Source organism: Ailuropoda melanoleuca, chromosome 12 (genome assembly GCF_002007445.2).
Source record: "Ailuropoda melanoleuca isolate Jingjing chromosome 12, ASM200744v2, whole genome shotgun sequence".
In the NCBI taxonomy this organism is placed as follows: domain Eukaryota; kingdom Metazoa; phylum Chordata; class Mammalia; order Carnivora; family Ursidae; genus Ailuropoda; species Ailuropoda melanoleuca.
In genome coordinates, this window is record NC_048229.1 from 64634922 (window position 1) to 64662540 (window position 27619).

At 39.7% G+C, this 27619-nt stretch overlaps 1 protein-coding gene across 7 annotated transcripts in view; it reads left to right on the forward strand.

The window, feature by feature from the left end:
* The window catches only part of LOC100478996 (hyaluronan synthase 3), a 213033-nt gene that overhangs the window by 98360 nt on the left and 87054 nt on the right, over positions 1-27619 (forward strand). For all 7 annotated transcript variants that reach the window (XM_034638550.1, XM_034638551.1, XM_034638552.1 and 4 more), the window contains one exon: positions 14322-14462. In XM_034638550.1, the coding sequence (XP_034494441.1) occupies positions 14322-14462 (141 nt within the window). The remainder of the gene's footprint in view (positions 1-14321; positions 14463-27619) is intronic.

A 27619-nucleotide genomic window follows, 5' to 3' on the forward strand; every position in this document is an offset into this window, starting at 1 on the left:
CTAGCACAGATTGAAACAGATGGCCCCCTCTGTTGTAGTGCCCCCTGTTGACCTTTTCACAGCTAGGGATTGCTGAAGCACAGGGTGACCGTGGCTTTTTCACTATGAGATTGTATGGTGACAGCAGAAACCTTACTGACAAACAGATGTTTTTCCCAAGTGGAGCTTTTGTTAATGAAATGGTTGCTTAGAAACCAGACCATAATAGTAACTTTTCTATATTTAGTTTATAAAGCGATTCAGTTTGCAAAATTATTAAGTCAGAGAATACTAGTCAGATAAAATTGAACATGTTCATTATTTCTTACCTTGCAATTCAGCAACCAAATGGTTAAATTAGTAGCAAATTTTCTTCCGGATGTGTCTATCCAGATGCTGTTCTTAACAAGGACATACAAGGAAAATGACAGCTCAGAGAGCCACCCTGCTCTGCTCTTAACTGCGGTTCTTTAGTGGCACAGCGTGTTTGATCTTTCAGCAGCATGTATTAGGAGCTGTGACATGTAACACTTATTAGGTTGCTGAAAGGATCAGTTAGGTCAGTGGGTCAAAAATTGTAAAATGTGAAAATAACTTCAATTGACGTTAAGCTCAGTGAGACAGCAATTTAAAGGAGGGGCTCAGGAGTGAAGATGCTTCTTTAGGATAACAGAATTTATAAGTGGAAAATATGGCATGCTAACCATTACTAATAACAAAGAAATCTCAACATGTACCATATTTGTCAGGTGAATTAAGACATTAAATCTTAAATTCAAACTAGGCAAAACCTAGAAGAAAATATATTTCTGCCTTCCATTTCTGGTAATGGTGAGACAGCTCAGCTGAAAACAATCATTATGTAGAGTAACATATTTAAAATATTTAAAAAGCACTGAAGAACTAATAAGAAGGCAGAGACTTATCAAACCAACATCTTAAAAAGCCAGAATTCTGAAAGGTAAACTGAGTGTAAGAATCTTCATTTTCCCTGAGGGCATTTGATGAAATTAAGCTGTGAGTTTCTAGACTTTGAAGTTGCTAGTTGCAAGCCCAAACCAAACTTGAAGTGCGGAGTCTACTAGAAGACCTCCAACTTGAAGCTGAGACCCCAAATAAATACACCTTAAGTGATCAGAGGAGAGGGCATTGTCTTGGCACTAAGCAGAGCAGGAGGCAGTAAGGAAAGCAAACCTGTGCCTGAGAGGTTGTAATCACTGAATAGATCACCTCTTCTGCAAATTTGCATTACTGGGATCCAGGAAATTTCAAGCAGGGAATTAGAGTTAAAAATTTCTTTTCTTTTCTTTTCTTTTCTTTTCTTTTCTTTTCTTTTCTTTTCTTTTTTTTCTTTTCTTTTCTTTTCTTTTCTTTTCTTTTCTTTTCTTTTCTTTTCTTTTCTTTTCTTTTCTTTTCTTTTGAGAGAGTTTGGGAGTTGGGGGTTGTAGGGGCAGAGGGAGGAGAGAGAATCTTAAGCAGGTTCCACATCCAGTGTGGAATTCGTCCCAGGGCACAATCTCATGACCCTGAGATCTTGACCTGAGCTGAAATCTAGAGTCAGATGCTTAACCAACTGAGCCACTCAGGTGCCCTAGAGTTCAAAATTTCTGTAGTGGTAACGTGTGTGGGCATCTGTAGAAATGAAAGTGTATCTCCTATGGAGGAAGGCACCTTCATCCTAGACCCCAAAGAATCCCCCTAATAATTTCTTTTTGTTTTTTATAGTAATAAAATATTTTTATTGTGGTAATATATGTAACATAAAATTTGCTCTTTTAACCATATATATCCACAGTGTTGTGTCAGCTATCTGTTTCCAAAACTTTTTTTTTTTTTAAGATTTATTTATTTGAGAGAGAGAGAGAGCATGCACGTGCATGAGCTGGTGGAGAGGGAGAGGGAGAGAGAGAATCCCAAACAGACTCCTTGCTGAGTGCAGAGCCCGGTGTGGGGCTTGATCCCCCCACCCCGACCCCAAGATCATGACCTGAGTAGAAGCCAAGCATTGGTTGCTTAACTGACTGAGCCACCCAGGTGCCCCTCCAAAATTTTTTCATCACTCCAAACAGATACTCTATAACCGTTAAGCAATAACTCCCTATTCATTCCTCCCATAATAATTATTTTACATTTCATTATGAACAATAATCAGTACCTAGTCACAAAATACCCACACACAAAGAAACAATGATCCCAGAAGAGTAGATTAGATTAGATTAATTTATTTGAAGATTTTATTTATTTGAGAGAGCATGAGCCAGTGGGGGGGTGCAGGGGGCAGAGGGAGATGGAGAAGAAGACTCCCCACTGAGTAGGGAACCCGATATGGGGCTCAATCCCAGGACCCCAGGATCATAACCTGAGCTGAAGGCAGATGCTTAAACGACCGAGCCACCTAGGCGTGCCAGATCCCAGAAAATTTTAGATGCTAGAATTGTCGCACACAAATTATGAAGTAACCAGGTTTAGTACATTCAAAGAAATGCAAGACAAACTTGAAAATATCTTCAGGGATTGTAAACAACCAAAACGGATGCAGCAGATTTGGAAAATAACAGATAGAATATCTAAAAGTTAAAAAGATAGAATAAGTAAACTTAACTCAGTGGAACGGTTTTGCAACAGACATGCCTGAAGAGAGAATTAATGAACCAGAAAGTAGAAAGGGGGGCGCCTGGGTGGCACAGCGGTTAAGCGTCTGCCTTCGGCTCAGGGCGTGATCCCGGCGTTATGGGATCGAGCCCCACATCAGGCTCCTCCGCTATGAGCCTGCTTCTTCCTCTCCCACTCCCCCTGCTTATGTTCCCTCTCTCGCTGGCTGTCTCTATCTCTGTCAAATAAAGAAATTAAAAAATCTTAAAAAAAAAAAAAAAAAGAAAGTAGAAAGGAAAAAATTAGGCTGAGTGCAATACAGAGAGACAATATTTAGTCTATGTTGGAGAAGTCAAAAAGGAAAGATTAATGGATTTGATCTCTTAAAAGTTTAAAACTCATTTATGTCAAAAACAGCCTTATTAAGCTGCAAAATATAATACAGAAAAATTGGGGGCAAAAAAGACAGGCATCGTTCTATAGAGACAGAAAGTAGATTCGAGGTCTCTTAGAGCTGGAGAGTCTGTGTGAAGAAAGAAAATGGCAGCTAATGGGTAGGAGGTTTCATTTTGGAGTAATACAAATGTCCTGGAATTAAATAGTGATGCTGGTTGCACAACTACATGAATATAGTAAAGACTGTATGTTAAAATGGTGAATTTTATGGCATGGGAATTCTTTCTCAGTAAATCTGTTTTTTACAAAAGGGACAAGCAAGTAGTTAATACCTTAACTACATAAAGAGCTCATAGAGACTGATAAAAAATATCCAGTAGATAAATGGATGAAAATAAATAGGCAATTCATGGTAGAGGAATAATAAAAGAAAATTTTGGTAAAATATTTGACTTTTCTAAGAAGAAAAAAGAGGTAGGTTAAAATAATAATTAAATGTAACTTTTTGTGACATTTCAAAAAACACAGTTTTGTTTTGTTTTGTTTTTTAAATGAGAATACCCAGTGCTGGCCAAGGCACACTTGATCACTCTTGTTAGGAAAACCAATGGGGACATTTTTGGAATATAGCTTTGAAAAGTTCATGCCCTTGGAGCCAGTTACTTCTCTTTGGGGAATCTACCCTAAGAGTGTAAGTAGGAGGTGGGTGCCTAACATAGTTCTGTCTGTGGAACTTTTTCCACACTGAATAATGATGCAGTTAGCTCTTGGGCCGACGCATAGCTCGTACTTGCAGAACCTCGTGCCTTTTGCAGCACGGCTCACTTGTCCCTTCTCCAGGAAGCCCTAACCCCACCCCACACGCTTTTTTGACTCCTCTCTCCCTATGCTCTCATTATTCCCCAACTTGCAGTGTCAACCACACTGTCTTGTAATCATGGGCTAATTTGTCTCTTTCTCTAGACAGACACAGTCCTATAATATTTGTATCACTTAGTGACAGTATCTGGCACACAGTACACACTCTATTAATAGGTGGATGCATAAAGGAATTCTTTCCATTGCCTTTATTTAAAGATGTTTTCCAAACCTTATGATTTATGCCATAGCTGCAGAGTACTTCTGTATATTCTTATATAACCAATTTGGGTTCTTTTTGTTTTTGTTTTTGTTTTTTAATATATTTTTTTTAAATTTATTTATTCGACAGAGATAGAGACAGCCAGCGAGAGAGGGAACACAAGCAGGGGGAGTGGGAGAGGAAGAAGCAGGCTCATAGCGGAGGAGCCTGATGTGGAGCTCGATCCCATAACGCCGGGATCACGCCCTGAGCCGAAGGCAGACGCTTAACCGCTGTGCCACCCAGGCGCCCCTGTTTTTGTTTTTTACTCCTTTCTCCCCACCCTTTTTTTTTTTAGATTTTTTTTTTTTTGAGTAATCTCTGCACCCATGTGGGGCTTGAACTCATGACCCTGAGATCAAAAGTTGTGCTCTCCACTGACCAAGCCAGCCAGGCGCCACCCTATCTCTGTCTTTTTAACTGAAGTAAAATTTGATAGAAATCCTTCTTCTTTCTATTATCCTTATTAGTATTACTTACAATATTACTATTAAAGTGTTGAGTGTTAACATTGGACCAACAGCCCTGTCTTGTTGGAGCTGCTCAGTTATCTAGTGTAAGAGCGGTGCCATCTGGGGTAATAAACTACCCCCTACCTCCCCCTTTTTAAAAAAGAATTTATTTCAGAGAGAGAAAGAGAGAGAGAGAGAGAGAGAGTGCACAAGTGGGAGTTGGGAGACAGGCCGAGGGAGAGGCAGAAGCAGACTCTGACTTGATCCCAGGACCGTAGGATCATGAACTGAGCTGAAGGCAGCTGCTTAACTGACTGAGCCACCCAGGTGCCCCTCCATCCTCCCTTAAAAAAGAAAGCTGTTAAAACGAAATTGTTCATAATAAAAACTCTGTGTGAAAAAGAGAGAGAGAGTGTGTGTGTGCGTGCACACGTGTGCGATTCAAGGAATGGTATACGAATGAGAGGGCTCTAAAATATGTGTCGATTTCAGGTGATTTTTTTTTTTAAACTGCTTGACTAGGATATAATTCATATATCATACAATGTGCCCTTTTTAATTGTAAAATACAATAGCTGTTAGTATATTCATAGAGTTGTACCTCTATCACCACAATCAGTTTTACAACATCTTCATGATCTTGAAGAGAGATCCTGTGCCCTTCACTCCTGAGCGCTCCCATACCTCCCAAAGGTGATTTTTATTTGACTTTCTTCTGTTGCTTTTCTCTAGTATTTGAATCTTTTACCGTGACCGTGTATTATTTATACCACCAGGGGAAAAAAACCAGTCAAGTTCTTTTGATTGTGCAAGCAAAATTTTTAAAGGTTTCTCCTTTCCCCTCTATTTATGGGTGCCCTACTTAGCACAGGGATTTTAACCTGAGGGCTGTATGGACTCCTAGAGGGTCCATGACTAGGTTTATAGGCGAAGTGTTTGTGTGTGTGCGTTTGTGCCTTTATCAGGGGAGAAGGGGCTCTTTGGGTGAAGTTCAATAGTAGCTCTGCCTGGTTTCCGTGTGAAACTACAGTTTAAGTCCTGCACGTCACAGTTACTGATTTGACAACCCTTTCGAAGCAAGTCCTTGCCTGGAGTGCCTGTCACAGACCCTTGTCTAATCATCTCATCAGGACTTGTGCTAGGCTCAACGCAGGAAGAAAGGAGCATTTCATTAGTGTTTGTGTCTTGTCTGTGTCACTGCTTGGTGCCCAAAGCACAGAGCAAGTCTCCTAGCCCTGAGACACTGGAGAACGTGAGAGATCAGCCCTGTCTTGTTGGAGCCTCAGGCCAGGTGACAACTCCCCGGGGAGGCTTTCGCTCCCTCAGAGCAAACGAGAGCCTGACGCGTCAGCCAGCTCTGCTGACTGTGCGGCTTCTCTTCGCCTATACTTGAGCTGAAATGCCAGTAGAACACTTCGGAAAAAATGAGTCTGCAGTTTAAGTAGTACTCCTACCGGGACCGCCCATCTTAGGGTCTTTCGGAGATGTAAAGAGTTTTATTTTCTTACCAAGATTCAGCTAAGGAAGAACCACTCACTATTTTATGGGAAATCAGAAGAACCTTTTTTCTTTTTACCAGTAAATGTTTTGATACCATAAAGAAAATATTGGGGTCTCTGGATGGCTCAGTCAGTTAAGCATCTGCCTTTGGCTCAGGTCGTGATCTCAGGGTCCTGGGATCGAGCCCTGCATCGGGCTCCCTGCTCAGCGGGGAGTCTGCTTCTCCTTCCCCCTCTGCCCTCCTCCTGCTGTGCTCGCTTTCTCTCAAATAAATAAATAAATAAATAAAATCTTTTAAAAAAATGGAATGTTAATGTCCTTTTTTACTCTTGGAAAGCTACATAAAGAGAATTAAATGAATGACATCCTGCTTCTTTATTTCTCACCCTGGAACAGCTGAAATGTGGGTTTCTCGGAATGTGTAGGGCAGTGATTACCCTGAAAGTAGAGGTAATTGCTGTTTTCCTGTCCTTCCTTCCTCACTTTTGCCTTTCAGTATTCGGGCAGCTTTGTTCGCATTTATGCACATACAACAGAACCCTTGATGGTGGCGGGGTCCTTGAGGCTCCGTTTTCCTCAGCTCTCTTCCTTAGCCCTGCCTCTCTATCACCCACAGGTGTTTGATAGAGGCGGCCCTGACAAGGTGAACTCTAAGCTTTTGGGGGCTGTTTCGGATTTTGTTTATTTGGGGAGGGTAGTAGAATAAGAGATAGAGGGGCTTGCTGTATCAAGTAGAGTGGAGGTGTTTGAGGATCACTGGTTAAAAACTGGAACTCCTGAAAATCCAAGTTCTCAATTTCCCTTTTGTACGACTCCTCTGTTACCACTAATGTCAGCAGCATCTCAAGTTAGAATCATTTGTGAATTTCATTAACAGCACTCACCTCCCTTTGCTACAGGCTAAATAAAGATACCAGGTAGGAATGAAGCAGTCCCTATGAAGCCCCACTAGACTCACTAGAGTCTAGAGTATTCTGGCCTTTCTCTTATGGGATGCAGCGTGCAGAGTGCTGCTCCTTCCTCTGACCTTGAAGTTCAGTAAAATTTTATGGAGTAAGGCTGAGAGTATATTCTAGAAAATGTAAGGTTCGCTGTCTTGGGGTTAGGATTTGCAAAGCTAGTATTATTCTAGCTAGTATCTCTTTACCCAGGCACTGCTGCCAGGGGACCCCTGGTGTAGGGGAGTGCAGGTTTGCAGTTCTGCTCTGCCATGTGCCAAATATCTTGGGTCATATTTTTCACCCATCTGTTCCTCAACTTCTCTCTTCATAAAATTAGGAATAATAATAATACCTACTTCAAAGGATTGTTGGGAGCATTAAATGGACAAATGCATGTAAAACTGCTTAGAACGGCCTGGTATGTTGAAAACACTCAGGAAATATTTGAAATGTTACTGTCTTTGCTATTAGGTGTTTGTTTATTGTAATAGTATTTTGTGATCCAAATGGCTTCCAGCAAGTATAGTTAACTACGAGCAAATATAAATGCATTCCTTTTAACATTTCCCCTCCAAAACGGGAAGTAGAAAACAATTTAAGAAAATACATTGACATTATTTTAGTGTTTGAATGTATTATTATTATTACTTAAAGATTTATTTATTTGAGAGAGAGAGAGAGAGAGCACGGGGTGGGGTAGGGATAGAGGGAGAGAGAGTCTTAAGCAGACTCCTTGCTGAGCCCTACGTGGGGCTTGATCTCACAACCCTGAGATCACGACCTGAGCCTTACGTTTAACTGACGGCACCACCCAGGTGCCCCTCAAATGTATTATTTAGATCCTGACTTAGAGAGATTCTAGGTATGGTTCTCACAAATCTTTAGCTGTTAACTGTGACAGTTTATTAGTCTAACCCTGTTTTTTCTTCAGGCCTGGGTAGCACTCACTCATATTGAATCTTTATAAATTTGTTGGGGCTTGTCCACACTTAGCACAGCCTCGAAGCTGTAGAGAAACTTAACATCGAATTGGCATCTAGACGTTGTCATTTACTCTAATTACAAAGACAGACCAGCCATCCAGTTGAATTCCCCACACTTCCTTGATTTAATAACCGACTTCCCCAGTTTGTGCAACTTCCTGGATTCTTGGAGCTGAAATTATTGTTGGCTTTCATCATAATGAAATGTCTCAAATGTAACAACTGAAGTACCCTGCTAAGGAAGGGTATTTTCATTCTCTTCTGGTTTTAGCCTTTCACATCTTTGTGTCATAGAGCTGCAAGAGAGGACAGATTGGTGATGATCTTTTTGTAATCAAAGGAAAATTCTCCTGTGCCTGACCTCTTCTCTTACCCATCATTGTTCTTTCACTGGGCTTCCTCTATAGGTTAATATGCTTTTTATCTTCTTTCTAGTTTTTAAAATAAACTTTTATTAATTACTTTGAACATAGTTTGTAATGAATCAAAAAGCTTATCTCCTGCTCTGCTTCTTCCCCTTCACAGTTCCAGTTCCCAAAGACAACCATTCCTTTCCCACCCCTTTTTAAGTGGTTTATTCTAGTGTTTACCTGTCCATTTATAAATAAAATGCTCACAAGTGTTTCTTTTTTTTTCTTTTAAAGATTTTATTTTATTTATTTTATTAAAGATTTTATTTATTTATTTGACAGAGATAGAGACAGCCAGCAAGAGAGGGAACACAAGCAGGGGGAGTGGGAGAGGAAGAAGCAGGCTCATAGCAGAGGAGCCTGATGTGGGGCCCGATCCCAGAACGCCGGGATCACGCCCTGAGCCGAAGGCAGACGCTTAATCGCTGTGCCACCCAGGCGCCCCTAAAGATTTTATTTTTAAGTAATCTCTACACCAACATGGGGCTCGAACCCACAACCCTGAGATCGAGAGCCACATGCTCTACTGACTGAGCCAGCCAGGCATCCCATAGTTCTCTTGATTTAAGAAACTCCGGGCATTATCTGCTCATTTTCTGTATGTGGGATGAGGTTTTAACTCATACATACATGTACACACACATGTACACCCACACACCTGCACATGCACACCCATGTCCCTCCCCTCCTGCTGTTTCCGCATCGCGATTTTTGGCTACCTCATTGGGCTGTATTTACTGTTGACTATTTGGGTATTATTCATTGCTGAGCCCAGTTCAGTCTTCCTTATTCATTTGTTTAATTTTCTTTCTTTTTTTTTTTTTTTAAGATTTTATTTATTTATTTATTTATTTATTTATTTGACAGAGAGAGACAGCCAGCGAGAGAGGGAACACAGGCAGGGGGAGTGGGAGAGGAAGAAGCAGGCTCCCAGAGAAGGAGCCTGATGTGGGGCTCGATCCCAGAACTCTGGAATCACGCCCTGAGCTGAAGGCAGACGTTTAACGACTGTGCTATCCAGGCGCCCCTCATTTGTTTAGTTTTCTATGTAATTTATTGCTAATTTCTTCCAAATGATTTAACAGCTGTATTGAATATATGTCATCATGTTGTTCCATCTTCATTCTCTTTACCCAGATTCAGCCTTTGACACCCATCTCATTCTCTTTATTCTTGTTTTTGGGTTTATACCCTTTTTACTCCTCAGTTGTCACTTTAGTAGGATTTCAGGAGAAAGAGAATACAAATGTTTGTCGTCTAAAAGAGGCTGGTCTATTTTAAAAGACCGTGTCTCTTATCACAGACTTTTTTAACTTACATTTTAAAAATTTATATTTGATAGTACATCATATGGTTCAAAGTTCAAAAGGTACAAAAAGATACAGAATAAAAACTTTCTTCTCTCCTGTCTTTCCCCATTTCCCTCCCCAGAAACAACTAATATCATGTGTTTCTTGTGTATCCTTCCAGAAATATTTTATGAGTGCGTATTTCCCTTTTGTAGAGAAATGGTTAAATTCTATACACATATTTTGCACTTTGTTTTTTACCTCACAGTAGATCTTAGAATTTATTCCATAACAGTTCTTAAAAAGCTTTTTTATTTTTTTATGGATGCATTGTGTCCCCTTATATGAGTGAACACAACTTAATCAGTCCTCTATTCATGAATATTTAATTTGTTTCCAGTCTTTTCTTTACCAGTAGTACCACAGTGATGGTTTTGTATGCAAGTAATTTTCTCTTTGTGCTAGTATATCTGCTAGGACAGATTCCTAGAGTAGAATTTCTGGCTTAACACAGAACTTAGAATTTTAGATATAATATATTTTCTTACACATGTAAGAGAGGTTCTGTGAAATGTGAAATATTTGACTTTTTTCCCCATTCAGATAACAAATCCTTTTCTCCCTCTGTCCACCCTCACCCTTACAGGGGCAACCAAAATCGATTTGAATACAAAAGGAAGCTGATACTTTGCTTGTGGCACTGGATTTCCCTCTATATTTAAGATGAGCTATATTATTTTCTCCCCTTTTCTTTTATTCTAGAAACCTAAATGGGTAGATATGAAATAGCTTTTTATAGTTTTTTTAATAATAACTTTTTGGGACATTATTCACATACCATACAACTCACTCGTTTAAGGTGTACAATTCAGTGATTTTAGTATATCACAGAGTGTGTACCCATTACCACAATCAATTTTGGAAGGTTTTTATTGCTCCAGAAAGAAACTCCACATCCATTAGCAGTCACTCCCTACTTCCCCCTACTTCCTGCAGCCCTAGATAACCACTAAATCTACTTTCTGTCTGTTCTGATTTGGCTATTCTGAGTGTTTCATGTGAATGGAATCACACGATATGTGGGGTTTTGTGTTTCTTACAGTTTTGTCAGCAGAAATACCTGAGAGGTTTGAGGGAGTAGGTGGTTTTCCAAGTTGATGTGGATATTTTGGTTGTTAAGTACCCAGGAGAATGAGGCAGGTTAGTTTTAAAGTGGGAATTGGCTTAACAGGTTCTTGGGATAGAGCCAGTTAGCAAAGACGTTTAGGGTTAGACTGTCTTTCCTACAGTGCAAGAGCGTTGTGTAAGGTAAGACTATACCTAGACTCCTTTTCCTGCTGAAGGCCTGCAGAATCACTGAACACCTTGCTGAGGGATCATCTTGAAGTCAACACTGTTGGGGTTAGAATACATTTCCAGCTTTGCAAGGAAAGTCTTTTGGGGAAACAAATGGTTGTTTTACAAAGTTGTCTCTATTTTGTTGCATAATGTACTTTTATTAATATTTTTTCAGTTGAGTTAATTTGCCTGTATCCTATGCTTTGCCTGAAAATACAGATCGGAATGTTTTCATGAACCCTGGCCATTTTAGGTTCACCTTTACCTTCTGTGTAACTTATCTGTTAGGCCACATCTTGAAACACGTAGTCATTTTCCTGCGATCAGAGCGGGAGCAGGTATTTCTCACACAGTCATTCTGTTCTTTTGCCAAAGGGATTGATGTGTCATGTTTCCTTGAAGCATGTGCTGACCCAGAAATTACCCCATTTTTAAATTACAAAGGAATTATCAAGTGCGAGGGACCCAGGGTCATGTGAAGGTTATGGCCGCACTTCCTCAGTTGTCAAAATTCAGAGAGCTTTTCAAATAAGAAACAAAAACAGCCACACAAAATTTCATCTCTTTAGTTGTTACACAGTCTTAACCATCCCATGATTCTCTTCGCTGCTTGGTCTAAGAGAAGGAGGGAGCTGCCCTTGTCCTCTAGGGATTTATAAACTCCTAGGTAGCAGCTGTATCCTAGAAGGTAAAACTCAAAACAGTCAGAGGGCCATTTGGCAGCAGTTTGGGGAAAAGGCCATCAAGAAGATAAACAATTGCTAACATGGGACTGTGGGAAGCAAGGAAACTGGGCTTTGCTGTTGGCAGCCTTTTAATGCAAGAGTGGAAGAATTTAAAGCTCCCTAGTGGAATTAAAAGTTTGGCATTATAGGAAAAGTACGTAAGTAAGTAAATAAAATTCTCAAAAAAATTTTTTAATCTGAAAAAGGATGTGTTAGGATTCCTTTGGATGAAAAAAAATCAAACTGGCATATACATAAAAGGATATTTATTGATTTATGTTTGCAGAGTCTAGTGGGTGGAGATACAGTTGGATCCAGAGGCTCAAAGCATGACATCAGGTCTCTTCCTTTTCTCCTTCGCTCTCTTGGCTTGACCCTCTTCTGTGTTGGCTTTATTTTTGGGTGGGTTTTTTTCCACATAGTGGCCACAGGCAGCTGCAGGCTAATTATTTCAACAGGGGAGCCAGGGGAAAACAGCTTATCTTTCCCAGTAGTTCCAATGTGGGCTCCAGAATTGAGTCTCGTTGCCCAGTCCTGAGCCCATCATTGTGTGGGCATGGGATGGAGTGTCCTAACTGGCCAGCCTGAGATATGAGTTTACACATGGAAGGGGGAGAAAGTGAGTAGTTAGCTCCACTCAAACCACAGAGACTAAGGATAGGAAAGGGATAGTTCCCAAAGGACCACCAGGTTTTGCTAGCAGAAGACAGAGTAGATGCTGTGTGCAACCAAAATGTATGTCTGCTACAGAAAGGAAGTCAAGAGCTCATTTGGTTTTGAAGTATATAGCAGGATATGTTGTGAGAAGTAAATAACTATTTTCTGCTGAAGATTAATGAGAGAAAATAGGCATAAATGACAGTAGGAGGGACTTAGAAATAAATGTTTTTTAGAAAAGCTAGATATAGATCAAAGTTTTATAAACCAAATCCCATTTTCCCACAGATTTCCATTATAAAATCACAACTATATTCCTTAAAGGAAACAAATCTACCAGATTTCTGACTTGAGAACTTCTGATGAAAAAGTAGTTATGATTGCCATGGATCTAGGATATATGCCAGGCCTTGCAATTATCAGTGATACAATGTCTACGAGAACCGCAGTTACCAACTACCAATCCACTTTTGCTTTGCACTCTTTGGAAGATTTGGAAGCTGTTTCGTTTTTCTCCTTTAGTAAACAATTTATTTAATCTTTCTCTTAGCCACAGACATTTTCCCCTATGCTAAAATATCTTTAACTCCACCTTGTACCTTCGAGACCTTCCCCATCATTTTGCATAATGGAGCTAACTACAAAGGAACTGTCATACTGTGCTAACAGGGAAACTGTCTGAATCGGGTTCTGCCACAGCCTGAAACTTCCTGAAGAGGAAAGCTTCTGCTTGTATAAAATTGAAGGCCACATAAAGGAAGATGTTGTTTAGGACCACGTGCAGGGACTTCCCAGGCTTATTGGAAGCAATGAAAAGATAGGTGTGAGGAAGGCAAAAAAGAGGCAGACAGGTGCAGCCCTCAGCAGGTGCACTGTCTTTGTGTATACCTGATTTATAAGAGAATGGAATCACAACCTGTAACGTAGAAAATAGGGGCGCCTGGGTGGCTCAGTTGGTTAAACGGCCGACTCTTGTTATCAGCTCAGATCATGATCTCGGGGTCCTGGGATCCAGCCCAGCGTCCATCCGGCTCTGTGCTCAGCAGGGAGTCTGCTTCAGGATTCTCTCTCTCTCCCTCTGCCCCTCTTCTTTCTCTCTCTCTCTTTCAAATACATAAATAAATCTTTAAAAAAATAGTATGTAGACTTTGCCTGTATGAATGTCAAGTTAAAATGGGAGATTGGTAAACTCAGATGAAAAATGATTAAGGATTTCTTAAGCATTTCTATTACTCCTTCCCCATCTTCTCTTTCTTAATTCCTGAAATTTATATCAGGAACGTATTCCCTGCAGATAAGGGGGAGGGATACTACCTGATTTGGAATATGGCTCAGGAGCAGGACCTTCCCCATTTCTGATCAGGGAACTCAGCCATAAGTGTGATCTCCTACTGATCATGCCCAGAATGCTCTGAAGTTATTTCCTTGGGAAAATTGCTCTCCTCGTTGACAGTTTTACAGAGAATACATGTATTGGAACCAAGAACTGCAGCAGAGACAGGAAGTGCTGCTGTGCTTCAGCTGATATGTTGGCAGGGATGATACTAGTCATAGAACCTTAGAGTCTCAGACTTGGAGGGCTCCCTAGAGGGTATTTAATCCAGTCTTCTCCTGCTGCTGTGTGAATCCCTGCCACAATATGTAATCATCTAGCCTCTGTTTTTAGGCTCTAGAATCCATAAATCATAGAATGTCAGTGCTGGAAGTGAGCTTGGAGATCATAGAGGACTGAGACCAGAAGAATCCAGGAGTCTGCACTCCCAGACCCATGTTCTTTGCACTCACTATGTTGTCATTCTAAAAAAGGGCAGCCTTTCCTGGTAGAATTGCAGAGGTGGGTTTAAGTGTCTCAGTGTTCATCCCATCACTGGCTGTCTGGGTTTATTTGCCTTCCAATTTTAAGTCATAATGAATCCTTTCTTTTTATTTTTATCCCCAGGGGTTGCCATGCTCTCAGATGCATACCCTGAGAAAATCTTGCTTGGTCTGTTGGCTCAGTATGACAGTGATAAAAACAAACACACACCGGAGACCAGAATGAAAGTCGGGGAAGTCCTGATGCGAATTGTCAAAGCATTAGGTGAGTTTTCTATCATCTGGAAAAGGGTGGGGGCAGTATGGCTTTGGAACCAATGTCTGTGTACCTTGGCGGTTTCTTTTGCTTGTACGGTGAGGACAGTTTCAGAGCTGAGATGAACTACTTCCTGTTCAAGGATTTAGCAAATGTCCACACACCCAACGAGGGATTGGCCACAACAGTGCCCGTCTTCCTACCACTGCTTGGTCTCCTCTCCTGAGCTGTGTTGGGCCCTGATTTTCACTGGAGCTGGAATGAGAAGTTTCACACTTGCTGAGCAGCAGCAAGCATAAAAAGAAGAGGAACGTCAGACAGGGAAGGAATAGCCTAGCTCATATTGAATGGCTGCCGTTTGCCAGGTCGTCTGCACGTATAATCGCATCTCATTTTCCCAGCAAATCCTATAGAGGGGCTGTTGTTAGACCCATTTTATAGGTGAGGAAATGGTGGTGCAGAGACCTTCAGCAGTTTGTCCAAGATTCATTCAGCTGGTAAATAAAGTGGTGCTAAGAATTGAACCCACCAACACAAAGAAAGTTGCTCCAGACTACGTAAGCTGAGAGTAGTAAGAGCATGAGCTCTTGAGTCACAGTGCCTGGGTTCAAATCCAAACTGCTATTTATTGTCTATGTGACCATGGGAACATTTCTTAACCTCTTGGTGCCTCATTGCCCCAGTGTATACTGTGAAGATACAAATAGCACTTAACTCATAGGGTTATTGTAAGGATTAAATAAGGTAATATTTAGAATAGTATTTGGCACACAGTATAGGCTCAATAAATTTTTATTTTTGCTAAGAAGAAAGATTGCTTTCTTATTTTCAATTTTTTAAAGATTTTATTAATTTGAGAGAACGGAAGCACACAAGCAAGGGGAGGGGCAGAAGGAGAGGGATAAGCAGACACCCCACTGAGTGGGGAGCCCAATGTGTGCGGGGCTTGGTCCCAATAACCCGAGATCATGACCTGAGCTACCCAGGTGCCCCGAAAGATTGCTTCTTTTAAGGAAAAGAAATACTTTATTACTTACTACTTATTGAGTGCCCTTAAGGGACTAGAAGATGAGATTCTGGGGAGTAAGGACAGAGAGAACAATTGTTAACCCCTAAAGATAGGGGTTAAATTAAGATAAACTAATGAATTTCTCCTAAGTCAATAAGTATACTTTTGATATTTTTATATTGAGCTGTATAATGTAGAATTAGGAGGGGCTTTTTTTACCTTGCATTACATAAACTTAGCTATGGACTGCTACACGGAATATAGATAGCTTGAAGCCTTGAAATAAGCACACCAGTCATTTAAGTGTGGACCAGTGGTATACAGTATCCATTTAGTAATTCCATCATATATCCAATAGCGTGTGACCTAAGGCAGAAGAAGAAGTGATCTCAGCTTCATTTTGGCTAATTTGTTTGTGATCAAGACATCACACTGAATTCTTCTTTCATCAGCATTCAAAGGATTTACAATGATTCTGCCTACCCATGCATCATTTATTTGGACATAGCCCTGAATTGTCCTAATTTCTGGGTGTCCTTCCTGGCTAAAGAAGAAGACCTAGATCTCTAACCATGTAAATCTTTTTATTAGTGAAAGAAGAATGTCATGAGAGTGAAATTTTAAAAAAATATATATTCCTCTCTTGAAAGAAAGACCAACTTTCTGTATTTGCCATAGTCCTAAATATGAGTCTGAAAACATACCAGACACGTACACCATTATAAGAAATCATTCTCTCACAGGTGGCATGAATATTAAAATTTAAAGTATCGCAGGGTCAAGTGCAACTGCTGACTTCTATTTGTGTGTGTCATTGGGATTATCAGAGTCAAGAAGGAATGTATGCCATACATAGACTGCATCAGTATAACATGTATTTTTTCTTTGTAACTTCTGGTAGACCTCTACCATTGGCATGATGAACACTGAAAGTACATATTTCTCGGTCTCTACTGGCCAATGGTAGTGGCGGAGATGAAGGACTGTGTTGAGCGACAGAGGCGCCTTCCTCCTCCTTACATGTTCCTATAATTAGCCTAATTTCCGAAACAGTCTTTGGGCATTTCAAAGCAAACTCCATCAATTCTCAAAGTTCTAATGTTTCTGTAGCCTCCTCTTCCAAGTAGCCAGCCATAGACATTGCCTTAGCTTTAACTGCTAATTTCTAATTCACACGACCAGCTTGTCCAAGTGCCTAGATGAGGTGGCTTGTTGAAATCCTTTAAGTGAAATTAAAGCCCTTTTTTACAACACAGCTAGTACTCTTAGTTTACTAGTGACGTGGAAATCCTTGTGAACCAGCCACTCTGTAAGACTTCCCTGCAAAGTACCCTAGTTTCATTGGCCCCAGCCTTGCTCTCTCCCTACCCCCAGCTCTTCTTGGCAGCTGGGGGAAGTTCCGCAGAACAAGGCCCACAGGTGGGAGCCCGGCGCAGGACACTGCTGCTTCCCCTTGGTATCATGTCTGGTTCTCTAACCATGCCTACCTGTCTTCCTACCAGTAGACAGTGGTGAAAAGCAGGAGCTTTTCTTCTTTCCATTTTTAAAAACCAAGCTATTACTTAGGCACAGTAAAGTATATAAGGTACAGTCACGTTAATATAGAAAACTTCTAGTAACCCATAAAGTTTTCTTTTGTCCCTTCCTAGTCTATACCTGCCCCAGAGGTAAGCACTATTCTAACTCTTTACCACCGTCAATTTCTTTTGATTGTTCTTGAACCTCATTTTAATGGAATTGAATCTCCATATTTATGGAATGCTAATAGATCTAGACACTTGGGTAAATTCGGGTCAAATCTGGGGGGTAAGAATACTTTAGGCATGATGTATACTGTATTTCCTGTTGTATCACAATAGGGGGCACATAATGTCTCATTATCTCACTTTACTGATGTTGAGATTGATTAGTGGTGTTTCCAGTCAGGTATATCTGTTATAAACTCCCCCATGAATTTTCCTCCTCGTGACTTTAAGTAACCATTGATATTGTAGCCTAGATCCATTATTTCATAGGGGTTACATTTTTTTACACATTAAGAAATGGGTACAGAGAGGGTTACTAACTTGCCTAATGTCACACAGCTAATTAATGGTGGATACAGAATTTGAACCCAGACAGTCTGACTCCAGACCCAGTCTCTTACCCAAAACACCGTTGCATCCTGAACATTCTCCCATGTCATTAAGCATCTTTTTCCTGTGATTAACATGGACATTTTCCACATCCTCTATAATTTTTAATGATTACATGATATATCATTTGAATGTACCATACTTTTTTCACCTGACCAACTTACAAGTTGTTCAGAGTTTTTGCTATTATGAATTACATTAAGATGAATATTCTTGTAGCTAAACTTCGTGCAGATTCATGATCATTTCTAAGGAAGAATTTCTAAAAGGAGAATTTGTTAAAAGCATGTGCATCTATTTATTTATTTATTTATTTAAAAAAATATATTTGTTTCAGAGAGGGAGAGAGAGAAAGAACAAGCGTGAGTGGGAGGAGGGGGAGAGGGAGAAGCAGACTCCCCACTGAGCAGAGAGCCCGATACAGGGCTTGATCCTAGGACGCTGGGATCATGACCTGAGCCAAAGGCAGACACTCAACTGACTGAGGCACCCAGGTGCCCCCAAAGGGTGTGTATACTTTTAAAGATATTTATTGCTAAAGTGTCTTCCAGAGAGATTGTGCCCATTTACTTATTTATTTAAAATTTTGAGTATAGTTGACATTTAAAGTTACATTAGTTTCAAGTGTACAGTATAGTGATTAGACAAGTTTATACATCATACTGTGCTCACCACAAGTGTAACTACCATCTGTCACCATATAACACTATTACAATATCATTGACTATATTCCTTATGCTGTGCCTTTTGTTCTTGTGATTTACTCATTCCATAACTGGAAGCCTGTACCTCCTTCCCCCATTTTGCCCATCCCCTTGAGATTGTGCTGGTCTCAGTTTCAGTGTTTGAGAATATTTGTCTGTACCCTCATCAGTACTGTATATGCTATGTATTACCATTTTTTATCAAACACACGTATATAAAGAAATGCTATCTTGTTTTGATTTCCTTTAATTCAGTTGATAAGGTTAAACATTTTTCATATATTTATTGGCTAAATTGTGTGTGTGTGTTTGTGTGTGTGTGAATTGTCTGTTCCTGTTCTTCATTTTTCTTTCTTTTTTTTTTAAAGATTTTATTTATTTATTTATTTGACAAAGAGAGATAGCGAGAGAGAGAGAGAGCACAAGCAGGGGCAGTGGCAGGCAGAGGGAGAGGGAGAAGCAGGCTCTCCGTTGAGCAAGGACCCCAATGCAGAGCTCGATCCCAGGACCCTGGGATCATGACCTGAACCGAAGGCAGATGCTGAACTGACTGAGCCGCCCAGGCTCCCCTCTCCATTTTTCTTTTGGGATATTGACTTTGTTATTTGATTTATAAAAGCTTTATCTATTTAAAAATCATGAACCACTGAAATTTATGTTGTGACTATTTTCTTTGGGTTGTTTACATTTTAGTTTTGTTCATATTTTCTATTTCATTTTGTTTTTGAAACATACAAGTTTTTTATTTTGATGTAGGCAAATCTGTCTTTTTCTGTATGGTTTCTCTTTCATATAGAAAGGCTTTTCTCCAACCAAGATTATATAAATATTACTCTATATATTTTAATTTCTACTTTCCAATGTAGAAAATATTGCGGAAAGATTTTGGTTTAGTTTCTTTTATTTAAGGAACTATTTGGTTTTTTACTGTACTTTTAAAAATTTAATCTTAACACATTGCTAAATTACCAGTCACTCCAAATGTTTCTCCATATGTTTCCTCCTATATGGCCCAACGTTGATGTAGACAATAACCTGGGGACCATTACATGTCAATGCATTTTTTAAAACTTCTTTTAAAAATATAACATTGAATTACTCTGCCCAAGATAATGAATTGGTAATTGGAACATTACTTGAAAAGTAGAATTAAAGCAAAGGGAATTGGTTACATATGTGAGGGTATTTCCTTCTGAGACCGCCCTGAGCATTATTCCGGATCTGATGTAGACTACGCAGCTTTCTCACATATGCCAGATGCAATATCTGCTTTCTCTTCAGCAGGGCTGAACAAACATCACCCCGTTCTTCTTTGTTCTTGAGATTAGTGATTTTCAAATAGGGGAGTAGGGAAAGACTTTTGCCCCCTAGGAGACATTGGCGATGTCTGGAGACATTTTTAATTACTACAGCTGGGGGCATGGGGATGTTCCTGGCATTTAATGAGTATAAGCCAAGGATGCTCCTAAACACCCAGCATTGTACAGGACAGCCCCCACAGTGAAGAATGATCTGGCCCAGAATGTCAGGAGGGCCCCCTGGTGATAGACCCTGTTGTAGAGCTCATGCAGACCATTCTGTTTCTGCTTTATAACATTATTCATATGTGTTGGCTAGATTCAGGACTGCCACATACAGTTACACAGGTTGTTCACAGCCATAAAAATTCCAAAAGGCATTATTGTATGAGGAGTTGTACAGTGCACAACCTGCCCAGTCATCCTGGTGGCCTTGACTAAATTCTAGCCTATCTTCTGTCTCAGTTACATTTTGGGTTGTCGTCTCACTGAAGAGATTTGAAAAAGTTATTCATTCCTTTCTGTAATATAGTTATACATCCTTTTGGATGTGGGAGCTTCTGTACATGGCTAATCGTATCTATTTTATACCGATCTTAGCATAATTTTTAGTGATATCTTTTCTTTTTTTTTTTTTTTAAGATTTTATTTATTTATTCGACAGAGATAGAGACAGCCAGCGAGAGAGGGAACACAAGCAGGGGGAGTGGGAGAGGAAGAAGCAGGCTCATAGCGGAGGAGCCTGATGTGGGGCTTGATCCAATAACGCCGGGATCACGCCCTGAGCCGAAGGCAGACGCTTAACCACTGTGCCACCCAGGCGCCCCATCTTTTCTGACGCTTACTGAATTTGGGAGTTGTCCTTCTTAAAGCCTGTGGCCACCTTTGAGGTGGTTATATATGCTTCCTACCCTTTCTTGCCTTCCTTTGACGTTTAGTGGACCATAATATGAACTCAAGTATATTTTTAAATTATCCCTTATATCTAGGGAAGATTTTATATACTTTAATATTTATTTCATATTCTAAGGAAAAAGAGAGAAAAAAGTAGATGAAATTGACTTTTATTTTTATGTAGCTCTCATTTGAATCCAGAGTTGGATCAGAAGTCCTTGATGGAAAAACAATTTCTACCTCTTCCCATTGTAATACCTGAATATTCTGTGAATTCTAATTTAATTTCCTGCTTTTTTCAAGTTCTAAATCATATAAATTCCTAGGTTATTTGGTGGCTCTTCCTAATGCTCAAAGTTGTGTGTGTGTGTGTGTTTATCTTGAATATAATTTTTTTTTTCTTAATCTCAGGGGTAGGGGTATCAATGTAGTTCAGTTTAGAAATATTTTTTTAAAGTTTTTATTTATTTGTTTGAGGGGGAATGAGGAGAGAGCACGCACAACCGGGGGAGAGGGGCACAGTAAGAGGGAGAAGCAGACTCCCCTGATGAGCAGGGAGTCCAACTCCGGGCTCCATCCCAGGACCCTGGGATCATGACCTGAGCCTCAGACAGCCAGTGAAGCAACTGAGCCACCCAGGTGCCCCCTCAGAAACATTTTCTGATTAGCCACTGAATGGCACGTTCCTTACCTGGAGCTGGAAATAGGGACATGAAAAAGCCACAGTCTCTTCCTGCAAGGACCTTATAGTTTAAAAGGAGAAAATGACTCATACACAGATCATCTCTGTAAGGTGATCTGCTTGTGAAGGTCATTGTGGGAGCGCAGGGGAAATGGTCTTTGTCCTTTCTCTTCTCAAGATCCTGCAGTTGAATGTGGCAGTGTGCTACAGGGCTACATCAGTTCCTCATCCTTACTCAAGCACAGGAGGTCAGGTTTTTTGTTTTTTAAAAAAATTCACATATAATGTATTATTTGTTTCAGGGGTACAGGTCTGTGATTCATCAGTCTTACACAATTCACAGTGCTCACCATAGCACATACCCTCCCCAATGTCCATCACACAGCCACTCCATCCTCCTACCCCCCTCCTCTCCAGCAGCCCTCAGTTTGTTTTCTGAGATTGAGAGTCTCTTATGGTTTGTCTCCCTCTCTGGTTTCAGCTTGTTTCATTTTTTCCTCTCTTCCCCTATGACCCTCTGCCTTGTTTCTTAAATTCCACATATCACTAAGATCATATGATAATTGTCTTTCTCTGATTGACTTATTTTGCTTAGCCTAATACCCTCTAGTTCCATCCATGTCATTGCAAATGGCAATATTTCATTTTTGATGGCTGCATAATATTCCATTGTATGTATATACCACATTCATCTGTCAATGGACATCTAGGCTAGGAGTTGAGCATTTATAGATTTCAGCAGCAATAAACAAAAGTCCAGGAATAGAGTTTTCATATCCTAAAAGAAATTTTCAGCAAAATTCAGAGGATCAAATGAAATGCTTCTTGACAAATCTGCGTAGATTAGCATCAATATAGTTCAATTTAACGAATATTTATATTAACGTAAATTGGAAATATTAATTGGCCAGATTTAAAGGTTGAAGCCCAGACTGAATAATTTTTTTTCCCATCTTCCTCCTCTTTTTCTTCCTCATGTCAATTTTTTTGAGAGGTGTAACTTTAAAATCTATTTATAGACTTTTCTCCTCTTAATTGTATCAGTTAATACATGGTCATTTTGGACAATTTGGAAGTATTAAAAAGTGTAAAGAAAGAAAGTGATCACTGACAGTTTCACGATTTAGAAGTAACCACTCTTTGTTTACACTTTGATTTTTCCTTCTAGTTTCTTTTTCTTTCTCATAATTATAATTTCACAATATGTATACTGCTTTCTTTAATTTAACATTACTTATAAGCATGTCATTAAATAGTTTTTGAAAATATGAGATTTATTGGTTGTATTATAATCAATAACTTGAATTTATCATAATTTTATTTAATCATCTTTTAGAAGGATTATTGTTTAATTAGATTGTTTCCAGTTCAGTCCCTTAGTTTATGAGGAACTTTATGAGGTATGCTACTGATAATTCTTATGCACAAATTCTTATGGTAAATCATTAAGTCTTTTCTTAGGATTGGTTCCTACAGGGAAATTACCAGGTCCAAGTGTATGCATGCACTTAAGGCTCTTGATATCCAGTGCTAAGTTGTCCTCCAGAAGTATGTACTCTTGTCAGCAGTGAATGAGACTGCTAAGTTCTCACGGAGAAAACTTTTTCTGTGGCTTCACACCAGACTTCTTACCCTGTCTAGCCATCTCCAGAATGTTTACCTTTGCTCCCAGAATGAATGGAGGAACCTGTCAGAGAATATTCGTCCATGGGTGAGTGGATAGAAGGAAGAAGGTGGGAGACAGGGAGAGAAGGATTGACTGATGGATTGAAGGGTAGATGCATGACTCAGTGTGAACCCACTGCTGCTCCAGAAGAGCAACTCAGATCTGGCAGTGTCATCATGATGTACAAAGAACAGTACTCAATTATTTTTAGAGGCAAAACGTAGTCTTCTAATCAGCAAGCTCAGACAAGTTCCAGTTTACTCTAGGTCAGAAACTTCTAAAAAACGAGAGCGAAAATAGAAAGCCATATTCATGTTGCTCCATCTGAAGAAGAGTTTACCTTCGGTGAACCCTGTAGGAAAGATCAGGAATTAATGTTTGGAATGAAGAATCAGGGGGCAGAACTGAATCTCATGTCTCTACTGGAGTATGCTATGGCAAGTAGAATGTCACCCAGGAATACTGGGACAAAGCAGCTTATACTTCTACGTTAAAAGGCACCTTTTCTCAAATTACTCTCTGTTCCAAGAAAAGGGTGGGTCCTGGGCTTGAAGGTGTATTTCTCACTCTTAAAGCCTGTAAAATACACTTCTTTAATGTTCTCTGTCAACTTCTCCATATCACCTGCTTATTGTTTAAGTTTTAGTTCAGCACTTTGCCACCTCAGAGTTCAGCCAAGTGGTGGGCAACCCATGATCCCATCCAGCTCCAGAATGAAGCCCGCAATCAGACTTTAGAAAACCTGTCACTTTGGGACACGTGGGTAGCTCAGTCAGTTAAGAGGCTGCCTTCATCTCAGGTCGTGATCCCAGGGTCCCGGGATCGAGTCCCACATCGGGCTCCTTGCTCAGCACGGAACCTGCTTCTCCCTCTGCCTGCCGAGCTCTCTCTCTCTCTCTCTCTCTCTGACAAATAAATAAAATCTTAAAAAGAAAAGAAAACCTACCAAATTCCCAGAGAGGAGTAAATTCAGCCCCAGATTCTGCTCTGACAACCATCTTCTTCTAGCCAATTGTAGAGGATAAAGGAAAATGGGCTAGTTGGATTTGCCTAGTAGGCTACTCTGGTTTCCAGGTGGCTTCGCCTGGGAATTAAGATGAGGGGAGGAGCTTTTAAATGGCTGTAATATTTTAGAGTACAAATGTACCACAGTTTACACCATTTATTCAACTATTCCTCTGTGCTTGGACCTTTAGTTTTTGCTGTTTAGTATTTCCTATGGCATGCAGCACTGCAGTATAAATTCTCATATATGTGTTCCAACAGAAATATATATTAATATGTATATATGCATATTCCATATGTATGTGTTTGCTGAAGCACTGGGCCTTTATTTCTGGAAGACTGATACTTGTCTAAGTGGAATCGCTGGCTCAAAAACTGTTTATATTTTAAATTGTTTATATACTGACAGATTACTTCCTAAAATTGTGGATGAGGTAGGACTTTTTGGACCCCCTGCTATGTCTGTTGTCAGAGAAAAATATCTTTTGAAAATTGTGTTTTTCAAAGGGAACAGACTAAGAAGGTTCTTTTTTCTGTGTTATTTTGTTAGTCTTCATTGCAGCAGGGGAAAAATCTTGCTAAGAGAGAAATACATTATTAATGTATTTTGCTATTAAGTAATTTGCAAGACTAGTCAAGGAATGACAAATCAGCCTTAGAAGTATCTTACTCAACCAAATTTGTTTAAAGGTGCAGCATTATATCATTCACTTCAAGAGCATTCTAATTAGGTAGTTTCCAGAAATAGTTTAACTTAATTTACTGATAAAAAATTTTACTTTATGGGCTTTTTCTTTCATAAGGTATGTTTCGGTTTTCTTCTGTGCCATAAACAACCCCAGAATTTAATGGTTTGAAACAACAACCATTCATTTGTTCAGAATTCTGTACTATGTGTGAACCTTGGCAGGGACAGCTCATCCCTGCTTCCCATGGCGTTGTCTGGGCTCAGGTGGCGGTTTTGCTGCATGTGGTGTAGCCGAGGTTACACTCAGCTGGAATCCTGACTGGGGCAACTTGTGCTCTTCCACATGGCTTTGCTCTGTCCCTGCAGGTGGACGCTCAACATTTGGTAATCTAGACCAAACTCCTTTTGAGCATGGTGAATGGTTTCCCAGAGAGCCAAAGCAGAAGCTACCGTGCCTATTAAGAGCTGAACCTAGAACTCGCTTAGTATGACTTCTGCCACAGTCTTCTGTCAAAGTCAGTCACAAATCCAGCCAAGGTTCAAGGAGAGGGGAAGTAGCCTCTAATTTTTTTATGAGAGGGACGGCATTGTGTTCAGGGATGGTGTGTTGGCAGCCATATCTGTATATCAACTACACACTTAGCAAAAGTAGTGCATGCTTATGACTACAAGCCTAACAGCACAAATACATAAAGGAAAATCACTCTCTTCCAAATATTAGTTACATTTACTTTTCTTACCTCCCAAGGTAAACAATGATAATAATTTGGTACACATTCTGTCATACCTTTCCCTGTGCTCCTATAGTTGTATGCAAACATATATGGGCTTTTCCCCTCATTTATAAGAACGATTTTAATGCTCTCACCATTACTCTTACTATTATTACATGCTATTAATCTGTAATTTGCTTCCCTTGAAATCACCTTTACCAAGGTATACTTTACACACGAAATGCTCCCATTTTAAGTGTGCATTTCAGTGAGGTTTGATATAAATCCTTGTAACCATCACTACAGTTAAAGTATAGAACGTTTTCGTTACCTCAAAAAGTTCCTTTGTCCCTAAATTATCTCCCATTCCACACCCCACCCCAGGAAACCACTGATGAATTCTCTTATCGTAGATTAGATCTGTCTTTTCTAGAGTTTCATGTAACTAGAATTAAACAGTGTATACCCTTTTGTGTCTGATTTCTTTTGCTCAGCATAGTGATTTTGAGATTCATCCATATTGTTGTGTCTATCAGTAGTTCACTATTCTTTATTGCTAAGTGGTATCACTTTATATGAATATACCACAATTTGTTCACACATTTCTGCTGATGGACACTCAGGTTATTTCCAGTTTTGAGCTATTAAGAGTGTGGTTGCTATAAACATTCTGGTACAAATCTCTGTGTGAATGTATGTATATTTTTTTTCTCGGTTAAGTACCTAAGAGTAGAATTGCTGGGTCGTACAGTGTATGTGTAAGAAACCACCAAACTGTTTTCCAAAGTAGTTGTACCATTTTACATTATGACCAGCAATGTATGGAAGTTCCAGTTGCTCCATATCCTTGCCAACACTTGGATATCAATTTTTTTTTCAGTTTTTAGCCATTTTAGTGGCTCTATAGTGGTATTTCATTGTGGTTTTAATATGTATTTCCCTGATGACTAATTATGTTGAGCACATGTCTTTTTATGTGCTTATTTTCTATTCATATATCTCTTTTGTGAAGTAACTGTTCAGATCTTTTTCCATTTTTAATTGTATTATTTCTTTTTATTGAGTTGTAAGTGTCCTTTATATGGAGTGGATACAAGTCTTTTGTCAGATATATGTATTTTGCAAACATTTTCTCCCAGTATTTCCTTAATGGTGTCTTTTTGAAAAGCAAACATCAATTGTTTAGTTAAAATAATATTTATTATAATATTAAGTAAATATGTAAAAACATAAAATTCGGTTATATTTTCTAGCTCATTTACAGCTTTAAAAACAAATGCATTTAAAATTTTAATGCCGGGACGCCTGGGTAGTGCAGTCGTTGGGCGTCTGCCTTCGGCTCAGGGCGTGATCCCAGCTTTCCGGGATTGAATCCCACATCGGGCTCCTCCGTTGGGAGCCTGCTTCTTCCTCTCCCACTCCCCCTGCTTGTGTTCCCTCTCTCGCTGGCTGTCTCTCTCTGTCAAATAAATAAATAAAAAATCTTTAAAAAAAATAAAATAAAATTTTAATGCCAACCAAAAAATTAAATTTATGACAGTATTTTATTTGTTATTATGTTAAGTTAGCCAACATATAGTACATCATTAATTTTTGATGTCATGGTCAGCGATTCACTAGTTGCATATAACACCCAGTGCTCATCACCACACGTGCGCAACTTAATACCCATCACCCAGTTACTCCATCCCCACCCCCTCCCTTCTGTAACCCTCAGTTTGGTTCCTGAATATGACAGTATATTAATGTGATGGTATATCGTGTTTTGCTGAAATTAAATCACTGCCCACAATATGAATATTTTGATGTCATAGTGGAGAATTTTTTGATCAGCATGTCCAAATTATTATGTGTTGTAAGTTAAACCCTTACTTCCATATATTCCCTCTCTATAAACTGTTGCAAAACCCTTGGGTTCTGAAGCAAGGCTGCCTGCCTTCAAGTCCCTGAGTTTTGAGTGTCTGACCATAAGCAAGCTACTTACCATCTCTGTGCCTCAGTTTCCTCATCTGTAAAATGATCATCATAATAACACCTTCATAGAGCTCTTGCAAGGCTTTCAGGAATTAATAAGGGTAAAGTGCCAGGTGTATAATAAATACTCGTGCTAATTATTACCTTGTATTACCTCAAGCTCTAAGTAGTAACTGTGCAGGGACTGAAGCCTCAGGCCAGTAGGGACAGCAGACAGTAGTGGGTAGAATTTCAACTTCCTCAGGAAAACAAGAACTGAACCCAAACCAGGCTTCTAGCATACAGCCTGGAACAATGTTTGTACTACTGGCTACACACCAAGAATGAAAACTACAGTTACCACTGGGTGTAAGCGTCTCTCCTGGAGGATCAGCAAAGACACACCCACCCCAGACCCT